Here is a 17,784-nt window from a genome sequence, read left to right on the forward strand (position 1 = left end):
TCTTCCCTAAATAATGCCATACAGAAACATAAAAATATAGTTGTTACAATACTAACTAAATATTAATACATATTATACTTATTTACTTTAAAAAGTATAAGGATTACTTTAAAAAACAGAAATAAGGGAGAAAATGAAGAAAACATAAATGGAACAAAAGATACAGAAAATAAGTATATGCCAGAGACAATTTTACTTTGGAATCAGCATGTTATCATAAGCAAAGTCTTTCAGAAACAAATAAAAATTGTGACTTCCATAACTTGCAAGAAAAAAAATCAAGAACACCTGGAAGCCAAACAAAATGTCCCACACGTTATTGATGATTTCCATACAAGACAGTACTTAATTCAATTCGTACTATTAACTCTGAAGTTGTAAATTTAGGGCATGTGAAAAGTAGTGTGTATAAAAATACTATTTTTTTCAGAAATATTAAAAGATAAATTTTCCATACCTACTATAATTAAACTAACCTTATGTCCTCTGTAGGTTTCTAGGTATTGTTCATTATACGAACAAGAACATTTGTGAATATGACCTTCTTCGGTGCCAGCCAAATAGATATTTGTATCCTACAACACAAAAAATTAAAATATATTGGCTTGTGATATATTAGTAAAGGTGCTAAATAGAAAATCAGATCCCTCGGGGCACCTGGGTGGCTCAGTTGGTTAAGGGTGCAACTTTGGTTCGGGTCATGATCTCACAGTTCATAAGTTCGAGCCCCGCATTGGGCTTTCTGCTGTCAGTGCAGAGCCCGCTTCAGATCCTCTGTCTCCCTCTCTTTCTGTCCCTCCCCTACTCTCTCTCTCTCTCTCTCAAAAATAAATTAACTTCAAAAAGTAAAGAAAATCAGATCTCTCAAGATCTATTAAAATGAATTCAAGAACCAAAACTAGAAAAACTATCTTGATAATAGTTGTCTGTTGTCTTTTACTTTCTATCATCGTTTTATAATATTTATGTATATAATGCTGAAGAAATGATTTTTGCTGGATATGAAAGATTGAACTAAATGGAGTCTTAAGCATTTGTAACTCCATATGTAGGTACTAAATAGAGATTTTAAGTGTATTTCCTACTGTGAAGTCATAGTCTAAAGGTCTGAAAGTCAGGCTCTATGTCCTGGGTATGTGGAGTCAGTATCATCTTGGAGCATTTTAGAGATGTCAACTCTCAGATCCCACCGCAGACCTACTGAATCAGAATCTGCATTTTAACAAGATCCCTAAATAATGTGTATGTACATTAAAATTTGAGACACACTGTTCTAGCATGTACCACTACTTAAGAATGCAACTACAAAATCATGGAATATAAGCAGTTTAAACAACACAATAAAGTATAATTTTTCCCCAAACTAGCATAACCAATTTCCATTCAGCAGTATATAGAAGTTCCCTTTGATCCATATTCTCTTCAATGGTTGGTTACATTAGAAATCTTAAGTTTTGCCATTGTATTAGGTATAAAATTATACCTAATGGTATATGAATTTATATGAATATGAATTCATTTATGTGAATATTAACAAGGTTGAGCACATTTTATGTTTACTGGCCATTTGTATTTCCTCTTCTGTTCATGTCTCTTAACTATTTTACCCATAATATTTTCATATTGATTTATATAAAAGTTCTTTGTATATCCTATTATATATGCTTTGTCTATTACATATGTTGCAAATATCTTCTCCAAGTGTATGGCTTACCTTTTACTTTTTTAGTGTCTTTTGATAAACAGAAGTTCTCATTTTGATGTAGTTAGTATTATAACTTTTTTATATACTTAGCATTTTTTTGTGCTTTAAGAAATTTTTCCTATTTTGAGGTAATAGCAAAGTTTTCCTATATTTTCTTCTAAAAGTTTTTTGTTTATGAAGGGGTAGGTATCTAATTCCATTTTTATATGAACAATGATTATCCCAACACCATTTATATGTCATTTATCTTTCTGTAGAGATCTTCAAGGTCACTGTCTAGAGTTATTCTTGTCAGTATATAAACTCTGAGATTTCCATGCAACAGATTTATTGGGAAGTTCTCTCAGGAATAATTTCTTTGAAAGAAACAATAATGGGCAGAGATTTAAGTTGACTATGATGCAGTTGCAACAGAAGGCTCAGCCCAACCTCCAAGAAGCTCTGGAGTTGAGATAGCCCTTTAGAGTCCAGCCTGCAGGCAAGGAGGCCAGACATGTTATACCACCACCCCACCATCACCAATAAACTAGTGAAGCAAAATGACAGACTCAAACCAAACCATATCAAAATAAAACTAAATGTAAATGGTCTAAATATCACAATTAAAAGGCAGAAATTATAAGATGGATAAAAAAGCAAGACCCAACTATATGCTACCAACAAGAAATGTACTTTAGGGGCGCCTGGGTGGCTTGGTCGGTTAAGCGTCCGACTTCGGCTCAGGTCATGATCTCACGGTCCGTGAGTTCAAGCCCCGCGTCGGGCTCTGTGCTGACAGCTCAGAGCCTGGAGCCTGTTTCAGATTCTGTGTCTCCCTCTCTCTCTGCCCCTCCCCTGTTCATGCTCTGTCTCTCTCTGTCTCAAAAATAAATAAACGTTAAAAAAAAAAAATTTTAAATACAGAGATACAAGTAGGTTAAATGTAAAAGGATGGAAAATGATTTAATAAACACAACAAACAAACATGGCTGGGGAAGAGAGAGAAAAACCAAGAAACAGACTCGTAACTATAGAGAACAAACTGATGGTTTCCAGAGAAGAGATGGGTAGGGGGATGGGTTAAATAGGTGATGGCTATTAAGGAGGGCACTTGTAATTAGCACCAGGTGTTGTATGTAAGTGTTGAATCACTAAATTCTATACCTGAAACTATGTTGACTAACTGGAATTTAAATAAAAACTTAATAAAAAGAAAAAATAAACCATGTTAACACTGGTTAAAAGAATGCTGAGGTGGTTACATTAATATCGGGCTAAGATTATTTCAGTGTTAATAATATTACCAGTTATGAACCACTTTAAAATGATAAGAGAGTTGAATAATCAAGAGAACATAACAATCCTAAACATTTGTATCCTTAAGACAAAGCTTCAAGCTACATAAAGCAAAACCTGATAGAATTACAGTTAAAAAAAAAAAAGACAAATCCATAATTATGCCCAGACACTTCAATGCCTCTCTGTTAATAATTGATGGAAGAGGTAGGCAGAAAATCAGCAAGGATATAGTCAACTTGGAGAACACCTTCAACCAACCTAACCTGATTGTCATTCATAGAACACTCCACCCAACAAGAGCAGAATGCACATTTTTCTCAAGTGCACAGGGAACATTTATGTGTAAATGTCACATTCTGGGCTTCAATAAATTTAAAAGGGTTCAGTTTATTAATTTTTATTAAAAGTTTGTTCTCTGATCATGATGGAATTAAATTAGAAATCAATAAACAGAAAGATCCTTGAAAAACCCCAAATATTTAAAAACTAAATAACATGCTACTAAGTAGTCCATCAATCAAAAAAGAAATCAGAGAAATTAGAAAGTATTCTGAATGGAATGAAAATGAAAATACAACATATTAGAATTTGTGGGATGCTGCCAAAGCAGTACTTAGAGAAAAAGTTATAGCAAAAATGCCTCCATCAAAAGAAGAAAAGTCATAAATAAATGATCCCAGATTCCACCTTAAGAAGCCAGAAAAGGAGGAGCAAATAAAACCGAAGCAGAAGAAAGAAAATAAAGATCAAAGTGGAAATCAGTTTTATAGAAAACAGAAAAACAATCGTGAAATTCAGAGAAATCAAAAGCTGGTTCTTTGAGATCAATAGCATTGATAAACTTCTAGCCAGACTAAAGAAAAAAAGAAACACAAATTACCAACAGTAGCAATTACAGAGGTGACATCACTACATATTTTAATATCTATTAAAGAATACTAAGGAATTATTATGATGCCACTAAGTTTAATAACTTAGATGAAATAAATTCCTTAAAAGACACAAATTATCAAAATGCACTCAAGAAGAAATAGATGATAATAATAATAATAATCCTGTATCTAGTAAAAATTTGCATTTCTAGTTACAAGTTAAAAACCTTCCTAAAAGAAATTCCAGGCCCAGATAGTTTATTAATCCCATCAAACACATAATGAAGAAATAATACTAATTGTATACATATTCTTTCAAAAAAGTAAAGAGGGAATATTTTTCAACTCATTCTATAGGATTACCCTAATATCAAAACCAGACAAAGACATGACAAGAAAAGAAAACTGTAGATAGATATCCCTTATAAGCAAAGATGAAAACTGCTAAACAAAATTTAAGCCTATCAAATCCAATAGTAGATTAAAAGTATAAATTACAATCAGATGGAATTTATTTTAGAAATAAACATTTAAAAACCAATGTTATTCACCATATTAACAAACTTAAAAAGAAAAACTATATATCATCTCAATAGATGTAGAAAAAGCATTTGACAAAACCTAGCATCTATTCCTGATAAAACTCTCAACAAACAGTAAAGTAATGGGATCTCCTCCATGTGATTAATTGTATCTACAAAAAAATCTCAGCTTACATCATACTTAATAGTAAAAGGACTGAATACTTTTTCCCTAAGATCAGAAACAAGAGAGGGATGTTTGTTTTCACCACCTCCATTCATTATTGTGCTGGAAGTTCAAGCCAGTACAAACAGGAAAGAAAAGGTAACCAGATTAGAAAAGAAGTAAACTCTTTATTTACACACTATATGATCATCTCAAATTCCTCACACCAAGGACATTTCTAGGATAACAAACTAGGATTTCTCAACCCAGCACCATTGATATTTTGGGCCAGTCCCTTCCCCTCGCCTTCCCCTTCTCCTTCTTTTCTTTCCCCTTCTTCTTCCCTTTCTCCTGCCCCTTCCCCCTCTCCTTTTTTTTCCCCCAGTACCCCTTTTCTTCCTCTTCCCCTTCTCCCCCTTCTTCTGTGCAGAGGAGGGCAAAAGTTGTCTTGTGCACTGTAGGATGTTTAGCAGTATCCCTGGCCTCTGCCTACTAGATGCCAATAGCATTCCTTCCCACGTCCCACCTCCTATAGCTGCAACAACCAAAAATATCTCAAGACATTGTGAAATATACCCTGGTGATAAAATATTCCCCTCCCTGCCCACATTGAGAAGCACTGTTCTAGAATCAAGGTGAAATGTGGATTACAAGAATTTGAGAGTGAAGGCAGTTGGAATACAACAGCTGTGGAAAACATGAAATGCAGTAAAGGCCTGAACTACATTAGCAGTAGTAGGCTTGGACTAAAAGGACAATAATACTTAAATAGCATTTGGTTGATAGGGTAGAACAAAGTAGGAGCTCAAATTTTGGTTTGCATAATTAGGTAGATGATGGTGTCACAAAAAAGATGATCATGTTACATGTAAGGAAAAATATATAGGATATGCTTCCTTGTTTGTCATAGTTGCTGAGTTTTCTGATTCCAAAGTACTTCCAGATAAAAATAATTAGAAAAAGTAGAATTTCATTAACCCTGCTTTGATTTGATTCTCTTCCTGATAACCATGAACTTAACTATTCTTCCTAATCCTCATCATCATGAGAGTCACCACTCACATTGAAATAGTGGACTGTATGGTATATTTGGTTTCTATCAAAATGATAAAGCACTCAAGTTAAACTTGAAGTTGTAAAGAGAATCCTTCCACAGTTTCTCAGAAATACAGACCTTTCCTCTAGAAAGCAGATAAAGACACAGTACAGCCAACTGGAATGTGCCTCTCCACCTTAGTTTGGCAGCTATGTCTATGTTTGTTTTATTTTTACCTACGAGGCACTATATTGATTAACATGCTAAACCTTTGTCTTGCTTTATGTCTTACTACATTTCAATTATTGGAAGTTGTCATTTGCAATAGTGAATAATGGATTGGAATAATTTACCTTAGGATGAAAAGCAAAACACATTCCAGGGGCCTGTCGAGATATCAGAGCTTCACCTTTCTTTTCTTTTTCCCCTCCTTTTTTGCTGCTGCTAGAAGTAGTTCGCTTCAAACGCATCAAATCTTTATTTAAAGAAGAAAACATATATCTTATTTAATACACGAAAAAGTATTGTATAATAATGTATGTCCCTCCTACAAATAATAGTATGAGTTCTGCCATCTTTTGCATGTGATTAACTTAAAACTAGCAAATACCAATGAGAAAAACAATGAGCAAGTACAATATTTTTTCTTATGTAGCCAAACTAAAATTTGTCACCTCTTACTCATGGCTCACTAGGATTTTAAGTCAGCACATAATAAGAGAAAGGTAATTTGATATGTATGTGTATTTGTATACATTCTTTTTACCATGACAGTCCAGTCCTTTCCGTATAACCCATTTGGAGATTCTTCCATCTGCTGATATAGAAACTAGTATTTCTCTTTTGTCATCCCCTGTTGTCCCTCGATCTTGTTCTATCCACTGTAGTTGCCATACAGGTCCCAAATGTTTTTGAGGTGATTCACTAAAACAGGGAAAAGCACTAAATATAGAATCATTGTCATAATTTTTAAAAGCACAGGAGTATAAGTCATAAGGACAGCTCCCTGGAGCACTGTGACCTACTTATGGAATGATGCCCCTATTGTTCACTTTCACTTTAGTAAAAGTATTTTGAAAAACAGGGAAAACAATCATTTTGTCACCTAATATTTTTGTTTTTTTTCATTTCTTATAAAAGGAAACTTTTACTACTTTTAATTATATTAATGCCATAAAAGAAATACAAAAGCAAATATTTTCTTTCTTTTCAAAATATACTTTCCCTTACTCTATTCATTTACTTTTTCCTAGGTAAGTTGTGTTAATTTATTTTGGACACTTTGAAAATAAGTATCTTCATCTTTATAAGGATTTTTTTCATAGCTTAAGTAGATAAATTATTTAAGTCTTATTTAAGTAAACAATTACCTTTCTATATTTCAGGCTTGCCCATTGGCTTGATTCTCTCTATGGCTGATTTAACATTTCTCTGAAGAATTAAAATCACTTCTCAGATTAGTGATTGTTTTCCTGTCAGGATAATAGGTTCCTCTGTTCCTAGTCCTTGATTTTTTTATGCAAACCTCCCAAAGCAATGGTTGTGAATCTTTTTAAAATCATAGATAACTTCGATTATTTGGTAAAACAAGCACAAAGGCCCATGCTTATAAAACTACGCAGATAATTTCAAATTTAAGCTTACAGACCTTGCTTTGATGCCTATTTTCAGCTCTAAGTTTATTCAAACATTAATATAAATATACTACTTAATTTTTGCCCCATTGGTATCTGTTCTATTATAAAAACCTAACAATACTCAATATCTTTCACTTTTAACTTTTTTTATTTTCTCAGTACGACTCATTCACTGATTGATTTATTCTTATTCATACTATAATCCTGTTACATTCTCAATATTATGTGACATGCTGAGGATAAACAGGCAAGACTTAATCCTTGACTTCGAGTTGCTTACAGCCTCTTCAGAAAGATATATATATAAATAATACATATACAGCATGATGAGTGCTATGATAACTAGACAAACGCACAAAAGAAAGGAATGGGAAGGATTCTTGGAGGAGGTGGTGCCAAAGCAATAAAGGGTACAAACTTAGAAGATGAACAAGTTCTAAAGATCTAATATATAGCATGATGTTCATAGTTAACAATACTGTACTATATACTCAAAATTTGCTAAGAGAATAGATCCAAAATGTTCTCACCACATATTAATCAATTTTATTGTGGTAATCATTTCACAGTGTATACATATTAAATAATTACATTGTACCCCTTTTAAAAATCACATTGTAGAACCTAAATATATACAATTTTTATTTGTCAATTGTACCTCAATGAAGCTGGGGAAATTTTTGATTTTCTTTTAAAAGAATAAACAAACTGTAGGGGCACCTGAGTGGCTCAGTCGGTTAAGCGTCCGACTTCGGCTCAGGTTATGATCTCACGGTTCATGAGTACAAGCCCCGCATCAGGCTCTGGGCTGACAGCTCGGAGCCTGGAACCTGCTTTGGATTCTGTGTCTCCCTCTGTCTGCCCCTCCGCTGCTTGCACTCTGTCTCTCGCATTGTCTCAAAAATAAACAAACATTAAAAAAAATTTTTTTAAGAATAAACAAACTGTCAAGGAAGGTTGGTGAGGTGGGCAGAGAACATACAGATTTTAGGACAGAGAATTTCAGCTAGAGAGGAATTATTAAGTGAAAAATAATGGTATCACTCTCAAAACATAAACATTCACTCAAAATTAGATAACATTAGATTAAATTTTTACTTCTCCCTAAAAAAAGCCCATATTATATGTTTATCTGATTCTTGGATTCTCACCTACTATCCAGAACAGGAACATTACTGTTGCTCTGTACATTATAAATTGCAATGGTACCATTGTGATAGCCAACTGCTAAAAGATTAGGTGCTCCAATGGAGAAATCCACAGCAGTAACTCCATATGGACTCTGATAAATACGTTCTGGCCACTGAATAAAAAAATAATTGTATTACATTTTAAACTGGGTTTTGCAGGCCACAGGAAGATAGGGTATAATAATGGTGACTTAAGACAAGTCTGGGGGCAGTGGAAATGTAAGAAGGGCTAGTCTACATTAAGTTACTCTTCTCTTCCTAACTTCTAGTATAGATGAAAACAAAATGTCAATTAGTCATTCCCTTTCCTTTGATGAATCCTCAGGACTCAATAATTTTAAGAAATACAGCATGGCCTTCTCCAATAATTATCATATTTTGGTGTTCTTTCAGTAGGATTTGCATGATCATCATAGATTTACTTTCTTTAAGAAACAAATAATGGGCTCCAATCAAATTATCTAGCAATGTTCCTATCTTCCAGTATCTGTTTCATAGGCTTGCATTATCTAGACACTTCTGAACGGTGGAAAGAAGAAGCCACAAAAAAACTCTGTACAGTAGTCTTTTTGACAACTCTGTGAAGAGTTTTATTGTTTTGCTTTGCTTAAAGTCTAATCTAAATCCTTTCTTGCTTCTAACAGTCTGTATGGAAAAGAAGACAACTTACCAATGATGGATCCTATATCAATACTTCCACATGTTTAAAATTGCTTCTTCCTTCCTTTTTTTTTTAATTCTACATAAACCCAGCTTCCTAATAGACTGGGATTATTTATAAAACTCCAATCATTTTTTATTTTGCTTTCCTGATCCTTTTCTAAGTTTTCCACTTCACAATTCAGTTATGAATTAAAAGTAAATGTAAAGCTGCAAAATAACAGACTGACTAAAACTGTTTAACAAAAAAATACCATGACTGATTCTTATTATTCTCCTTGAAAAATTCTTGCTAATAACATGGTCATTCATATTCATCCATTTTGTATGTATTCAAGCCAGCAGAAATCTATCTTACGAGGTGATGAGATATTTATACATTAAGAAACAATTCAGTATTAGCTGAAACATATAATTTTCAAAGGATTTTCACTCACAAATTTGCTCTTCTTTCTGATAAAAAATAATGGTTCAACTCTGGATCATAAGATCTAGTAGCACATAGTAAATGCTCAATAAATATTTATTAAATGAATTTACTTCACCTAATATCAACAAGAATAAATTTTAATACTTACAGATTTAAACCAAAGAAAATAAAGTCTTCCTCGATAATTTTTTTACTTTAATTATCACACACAACTATCTACTTTATGAGAATTATGTCAATATTTAATTAACTAAAAATGTCTTTATTCCTACTGGGGTTACCATAGGATTCTTTATTGACCAGCAGCAAGCCAATCCTCTTTTTTGCTCTCTAAATCCAAAGTGCCCATAGCCAACAGCCAAAAGGTCCTGAAAATCAGAAAAATATGTTTAAAATAAGAGAGGGTAGCATAAAAACATTGGAAAATATATAAAGATACATTTTAATGAACTGTGTTAAAAATAGAAAGACACTTCTATTGAGAAAAAATACCAGTATACTATTTATTTTTACTTTACACCTCCATATTCCTAAGCAAAATAATAATCATATTTTCAGACTGATGAATAACTAAAAAGAACCAATTGCTGAAAAGTTCTTTTATATATTGAGTTAATCTTCCAAGATTATATTACTACATTATGGGTTTCTGAGAATGACCTAATTATTTCAAATATAAAGACAAAGTGCCATGAACTGAATTGTGTCTCCTCCCCTAAAATTCATGTGTTGAAGTCCTAATCCCCAATGTGATTATATTTGAAGAAAGGGCTTTTAGGAGGTAATGAAGATTAAATGAGATCATGAGGGTCATAATGTTAATCCAATAGGATTGGTGGCCTCATAAAAAGAGGAAGAGACACCAGAGCTCTCTCTCTCCACCATGTGAGAATGCAGCAAGAAGGTGGCCATCTGCAAGATAGGAAGAGAGCCTTCACCAGTAATGAAATCAGCCAGCACAATGATCCTAAACTTCCTGGCCTCCAGCAAATAAATTTCTGATTTCTAATCCAGCCAGTCGACGGTATCTTGTCATGGCACCCCAAACTGTTTAATAAAGCATTTCAAGATATGCTTATACAAGTGCATAAAGACAAAAGTTTAATTTATTGACCAAACCCAACCTCTTCTTTGTAATCAGAATACCTTTATCAAAAATATATTATATATTTTTGCCATAACTCTACTTTCAAGCCAACATCACCTCTTTATAATTTCCTCTGCCTTAAACCACTCTTCACCACTATTCCTTTTACACTGACATGAACAAACTTCTATTCATCACTTCAAGGCTCAGCATAGGCACCACTTTCCACTAAAAAGCATTCATGAGCCTCTCTTACGTATTCCCACAATACTATTTATTTTCCTTATTAAAACACAGAGAGAACTATTATATAGGCAGGGTCTATGTGTGACTACATTACTACTGTTTCTCTAGTGCCTTATTAGAGTTCCTGGCATAGTCAATGTTCAATAAGTATTTGTAGAATGAATCAATAAATAGAATAGATGCCATTTGTCATATTTTTTTAGCTTTGTTAACAATTATTTAAGTTTAATCTCAATAACAATATATTAACTTTTAAAATGCTGGTATATTCAGTTTCTAAAAATGATTCACCTGTCTTTATTACACATTTATTATTGATTTATTGAGTATCACTTACCTTACATGGGGTTTCCAAATATAGTTTATAAAAACCAATCCGTACTAAAAGTATTTTATTTTATTAAAAATAACATACATAATTTAAATAACACATTACTTAGGTTTCTATAAGAATGATGATAGACTTTGTTTTTTTAAAAACTGTAACCACTAGCATATTTGCACATAGCACCTTATAAGGTGTGGCAGTAAAATAAAAAGGCTAATTCTTAAACTTACATTATACAATACAATCTTAATATACAAATTCGTTTTGACCACTTTAAAAATACACTAAATATTTATTCCAAAGGTATTGTTATTACACAAAAGGGTTTTAGAATCCCTAATTGAGAATCATGTCTTCAGAAGCAGTTTATAAACTCAAGGAGAAAATAAGTCTCGTTACTCTATAATCATCTCTCTTTTAAAGCAAACATACCATTCTCCAACTTGATGATTCATATAATTTGGCTCAAGATGATTTTTGGCAGTGCAGTAATTAAGAGCAAGAACTCTGGATTCAGATGTTAGAGTTTGAATTCTAGCTGTTTCACTTACTAGAGTTGTGTTACTCTGGGAATTTAAGAGATGTGTAACTTTGGGCAAGTTATTTATCCTTTTTGTACTTCAGTTTTCTTATCAACATAATGGGGAAAATAGTACCTAACTCAGAGTTACCGTGTTAATACAAGTAAAATGCTTACAGTATCGCCTGGTACATAGTAAGTACTATTTAAGTATTTGCTGTTAAGCACTCTCAACAATAGCCAAATTATGGAAAGAGCCTAAATGTCCATCCACTGATGAATGGATAAAAAAATTGTGGTTTATATACACAATGGAGTACTACGTGGCAATGAGAAAGAATGAAATATGGCCCTTTGGAGCAACATGGATGGAACTGGAGAGTGTTATGCTAAGTGAAATAATCCATACAGAGAAAGACAGATACCATATGGTTTCACTCTTATGTGGATCCTGAGAAACTTAACAGAAACCCATGGGGGAGGGGAAGGAAAAAAAAAAAAAAAGAGGTTTGAGTGGAAGAGAGCCAAAGCATAAGAGACTCTTAAAAACTGAGAACAAACTGAGGGTTGATGGGGGGTGGGAGGGAGGGGAGGGTGGGTGATGGGTATTGAGGAGGGCACCTTTTGGGATGAGCACTGGGTGTTGTATGGAAACCAATTTGACAATAAACCTCATAAAAAAATAATAATAAAAAATTAAAAAATAATTAAAAAAGTATTTGCTATTACTGGTAGTAATAATATTTTAAGAAATCTCAAAATTATCTTGTATATTTTCAGGGTCACTAGATTAAGTATATATTTCTGAATATGATTACTTTAAGAAGAATATTAATTTGGGTACATGAGCTTGATATATCTGAAAATAAATTAATTAGATGTTATCTTCTGGTTCACTTTTCAATATCTGATATGGATTCAGAGAATACTGTGTCCCAAGTACATCTCCTAAAATTAAAATGATGACATTTCATACTAAAGGAGAAAAAATTATTTTGTAACTATTATCATTTTCTACTTTTTGAAACATGAACTTGTTGTAGAGGTATGTTAAAAACTCCACTTTTTGTCAAATAAAATCCCTTGCCTAATGTCTGAGAAAACAAACAACTAGTACTTGACAGTCACCCTTATATACTAAAGACAGAATTGTTAAAATGTTCAATAACTTACAGGATTTGTTCTATTCCAGGTAAGGCTGCTCACATTAAGGCCTTTGGTTAAGTCACAGGAAAAGGACCAAAGTCGTTCTAAATTGGCTGGTATTGTTGATTGTCCTGTACTTATTTCTATTTCTTCTTCCTCTTCCTTCTGACCCTCTTCCTCTGCCTTTTCAAGTTTTTCACCTTCTTGAAAGTCTTCAGGTTTTTCAGGTTCTGGTTCTAAAATTAAATCAAATGAAGAGATTATCGTCCTCCATTCCTACAAGAGCCTTCCAAAGGGCCCAAACAGCATCTCTCCCTCTGAGACACTTAAAGCACCACTGGATCTGCTGGATGATATGGCCCAAGTGACAGGGCATTCTGAATGACTACCTGGGCCTCTTGTAGAATCTTCTGCTCTCCTGGGCTTACTCAAAGCTAGCATTTTTTTCAGATCACTTAGTGAATAAGCCAAAGTAGCACATCCAAATGAGGAATATGTTGTCGCCAAAGAACAAAGAGGTCTACTAGGCATGGTACCTTTTTTGGTTATAAGAGTGGCCAGAAGAAACAACTTATCCTTAACCTTTGGAAATTTCACTGAGGTGGAAAGCCCCTGAAATTTTATCAGAGGTGCCTGGGAGGCTCAGTCGGTCAAGCGTCCGACTTCGGCTCAGGCCATGATCTCGCAGTCCGTGAGTTTGAGCCCCGCATCAGGCTCTGTGTTGACAGCTCAGTCTGGAGCCTGCTTCAGATTCTGTATCTCACTCCCTCTTTGCCCCTCTCCCGCTCCTGCTCTCTCTCTCTCAAAAATAAATAAACTTTAAACAATTAAAAAAATTTTTTTAGCAGATTTATTTCTCACCCTCTGGGATGCAAATGTCTTACTAATAAGTCTACTTCTTATTCACCAGGTCTAATCAGCATAATGTCATCAATGTAATGGACCAGTGTGATATCTTGTTGAAGGAAAAATTCCCTGAAGACTAAATTAGGACATAAAACTAAAGAGCTGATATACCCCTATAGGACAGTGAGGGTGTATTGCTGGCCTGGCCAGCTGAAAGCAAATGGCTTCCAGTGGGTTTTATCAACAGGTACTGAAGAAAAAAGAAAGCATTTTCTGTGTCAATAGTCACATACCAGGTACCAGGTGGTGTGTTAATTTGCACTGCCAAGGAAACATCTGGAACAGCAACTGCAATTGGAGTCTCCACCTGGTTAAGTTTACAATAATCAACCATTATTCCCCAAGATCCTGCGTTTTCTATGCAAGCCAAACAGATGAGCTGAATGGGGGAGGTGATGGGAGTGAATACTTCTGCATCTTTCAAGCCCTCGATGGTAGCATTAATCTCTACAATCCCTCCAGAAACATAGTACTGCTTTGGTTTACTATTTTCATAGGTAGCGGAAGCTCTAGTGGCTTCTACTTATCCATTTCCTACCAGAATAGCCTCCATTACATAGGTCAAGGATCAAGTGTAGGGCTTCTGCCAGTTGCTAAATATTTCTATTCCAAAGTATACATTCTGGAACAGCGGAAATAACTACAGATGAGTTAAGTTACCCACTGGACCCACTGTGAGATGGACCTGAGCTAAAATTCCATTGGTCACCTGACTCCTATAAGTCCTTCCCGGCTAACAAACCATAGTGATGTTTTGGGACTCATGAAGTTAGTATCTGTCCAGAGCTAGTGTCCAGTAATCCCTGAAATTTATGATTATTTCTTGTTCCCCACTACACAGTCACTCTTGGAAAAGGCTGTAGGTCCCCTCTGAGGGAGGCTGAGAGAAATTTTAACAGTATACATTTTTGGTAGTGTAGTGAAATATTTTCTCAAAGAGACACAGCCTCCCCTTTATCCAAGGAGTTCTGGGTCTGCAAATTGACTCAAGCCTAGAAATTGCTTAAAGGGCTATGACTTTTCTTTTGTAAAGAAAAGACTCTTCTGTTTATACAGATTAAGTAAGAATTTAGGAGGAGACTACATTTTATGGGCTGATTTATCTCCCCAAAATTCATATATTGGAAGGCCTAATCCCAAGTACCTTAGAATGTAATGGGTTTGTAGACAAAGGCTTTAAAGAGGTGATTAAGTTAAAACAAGGCCACTATTCTGGGTCCTAATCAAATATGACTGCTATCCTTATAATAAGAGGACATTTAGATACACCGAGAGACACAGGGAAGGCACAAGCACAGATAAAAAAAACCTAGTGACGAGACCGCAAGAAGGTAGTCATCTGCAAGCCTAAAAAAGAGGAAACCCCAACTGTACTGACACCTTCAGCTCAGACTTCCAGTCTCCAGAACTATGGGGAAGTAAATTTCTGTTGTTCAAGCCACCCAGTTTGTGGTATTTTGTTATGGCAGTGCTAGCAAACCAATACAGCACCTACCTATTTCTCTTCTAAGGACATGATGATCAGCTAGCCAATGCCACGGATCTCTGTGAGTCAGACTGTTCTGATTACTGCTCTTTGCCCTACAGTAACCATGCCCACCTTTTCATTGGTGATTAACTGCTGCCACTTATCCCCTGCCACTCAGAATCTAATTGTTTAAGGATCTCAGTTGACTAGCAGTAGTTCCCACTACAATTTCTGACCTACAGAGAAAAGTGAGCAAAGAATTCTTCAAGGATATTGGGGCACCCAGCCAATTTATTTTTCACAATTGTGCTAAAAGGTGTATTATCCGGATACTTCTATAGTGAATAAGCAGGTCATCATGATAAATCCACCCTAACATTCCAATGTCCCAAAGCCTTTGGATACCTTTCTCTATAGTGTACCAAAGCAGTTCTAACATTTCAACTTTATTTAGTGAAAACCACATTTTGTCATTCTGGGGCCAGGACTGAAGCCCCTGCCTCTGCCCCAGGCCAACATATGTACAAAACTGTAAATGCATTTTCTTTTCCTTATGAATTCTTTTAATAACATTTTCTTTTCTCTAGCTTATTTTATTGTAAGAATATAGTACATAATACATATAATATAAAAATGTGTGTTAATTGACTTTATGCTATAAGTAAGGCTTCTGGTCAATAGTAGTTTATTTGTAGTTAATTTGGGGGGAATCAAAAGTTATACTTGGAGTTTCGACTGTGCCAGGGTCATCACCCCTAAGCCCTGCCTTGTTCAAGGGTCAACCGTACTTACCATATGAACCCACTTATATGATATACCAAAACAGTCAATCTCTGGTGAGAAAAGTCAGGTTAATACCTGTTTATGGGGTGTAAGGTTTAACTGAAAAATAGCACAAGGGAAATCTTAGGGTTTGTAATTTATTCTACAAAATGGGAAGATACTGAAGGTTTTTTAAGAGTTAAATGCCATGTTCAAACTTGTGTATGGGATACATCAGCACACCAGGATAGTAAAGTGGAAAGAGAATTGGAATGAGATCAGGCCTTGGTTGAATGCCTAGCTTTGTCATAGACTCTAAACTTAGAAAGTTTCTGTACTCTTCATCTTCTTCATTCAAAAATTGAAGGGTTGAATTCATCTCTAAAATCTTTCAAAATATTCTGTGAACATATGAGATGGGATTTGTAGCAATAAGAACAGGAAGAATGCCCCTGTAATAAAATTAGGGATAGGTAATAAGCACCAGAACCTGGAAAGTGTCAATGGCAATGGAAAGGGGGTTAAATATGAGAAAACAATTCAGTACAAGGGCAAGAAAGAGAAAAGAGCCATGGAAGCTTTTGTAGATTTTAATCTAAGGGGTGACCTCTTTTTTGTGCGCTCTGTAGTTTGAATTCTACTGTTATTTGGATGTTTAATGCTAAAAGGTATATAAATATGTCTTTTGATAAGTGATGATCCAGTCTGGAGGTTACATTTAAAAATGATAACGTCATTCAATTTTTTTGATTATTTGAGCTTGTCTAAATGTGATTTTTAAAAATACCTTTTAAAATAGGAAGCTGACGATAAGCTGCAAGTTTTGGTTGAAATATATTTTCCATTAGAACTCGTTCCATAAAAAATAAATCCTGATGAAACTTGTCAGATTTCAATATTGTCTCTGAGTGGTCTACTTCATCATCATGGACTTTAGTCAAAATTACATTTTCTATATCCATTAAAGAACTAGCTTCACTATCTGTAAAATACAAACATGATGCAAAGATAAAATAATTTAAGTAGTATTAGATGATTCATGCAAAGGATTTTAAAATGACATTTTGTCATTACTGTTTGTTTTCCTCCAATATTCAACAACTTCAATAAACATTTGTTGAATATCTTTTATCTACCAAGCACATGAAAAATATATACATATTATTTCATTTTGGAATTCTTAACCATTCAAAAATGCACTGTTTATCAGAAGATAAGCAATGATAACCTCATAGGTAATTTATATCTCTATACCTTGTTCTTCAAATTTAAACAAGATTATTAGTCTTCAGATGAAGGTCTGACTGGATTACTGTTTTGTAGAAATACCATACGATTGTGTTAACTTTTTATTGATGCTACAACAAACTACCCAAAACTTAGTAGGTTAAAATCACACAAATTTATTATTTTAAGAGTTCAGTCAGTTAGAGGTCTGACCCAGGTCTCACTGGGATACAACCAAAAAGTTAAGAGGGTTATGTTTCTTTCTGGAGGCTCTAGAGAGACTTATCTTTTTCAGCTTCTACAAGCCACCCAAAACCCTTCCTCCATCTTGAAAGACAACATCACAGCATCTCTCTGATCTTCTGTCATTACATCTCTCCATGACCACAGCACAGAAAGGTCTCTACTTTTAAGTAGCCATATTGATTAGATTGGGTTCTCTCATTCTACTAACAGAAACCACAACAAAGACTCTTGGCCACATTTCCCCTTCATTCTTTCTGCCTCCTGACCAACTCTGGTACTTCTCTGTGTAGCTCACAGTGTAGAATGTTCCTTCCTCTTGAGATTTGTGAATATAACAAGCTATCATTTCAATG

General features: G+C 34.4%; 1 protein-coding gene across 1 annotated transcript in view; it reads right to left on the reverse strand.

Moving 5' to 3' along the window:
• Positions 1–17,784, reverse strand: part of DNAI4 (dynein axonemal intermediate chain 4) — an 89,188-nt gene that overhangs the window by 14,828 nt on the left and 56,576 nt on the right. Inside the window, 7 exon segments of the mRNA XM_030324780.1 lie at positions 477–575; positions 5,932–6,053; positions 6,345–6,502; positions 8,367–8,518; positions 9,777–9,863; positions 12,850–13,058; positions 16,746–16,940. Of these exon segments, the coding sequence (XP_030180640.1) occupies positions 477–575; positions 5,932–6,053; positions 6,345–6,502; positions 8,367–8,518; positions 9,777–9,863; positions 12,850–13,058; positions 16,746–16,940 (1,022 nt within the window).

The sequence above is a fragment of the Lynx canadensis genome, chromosome C1 (genome assembly GCF_007474595.2).
Source record: "Lynx canadensis isolate LIC74 chromosome C1, mLynCan4.pri.v2, whole genome shotgun sequence".
NCBI classification, from domain to species: Eukaryota; Metazoa; Chordata; class Mammalia; order Carnivora; family Felidae; genus Lynx; species Lynx canadensis.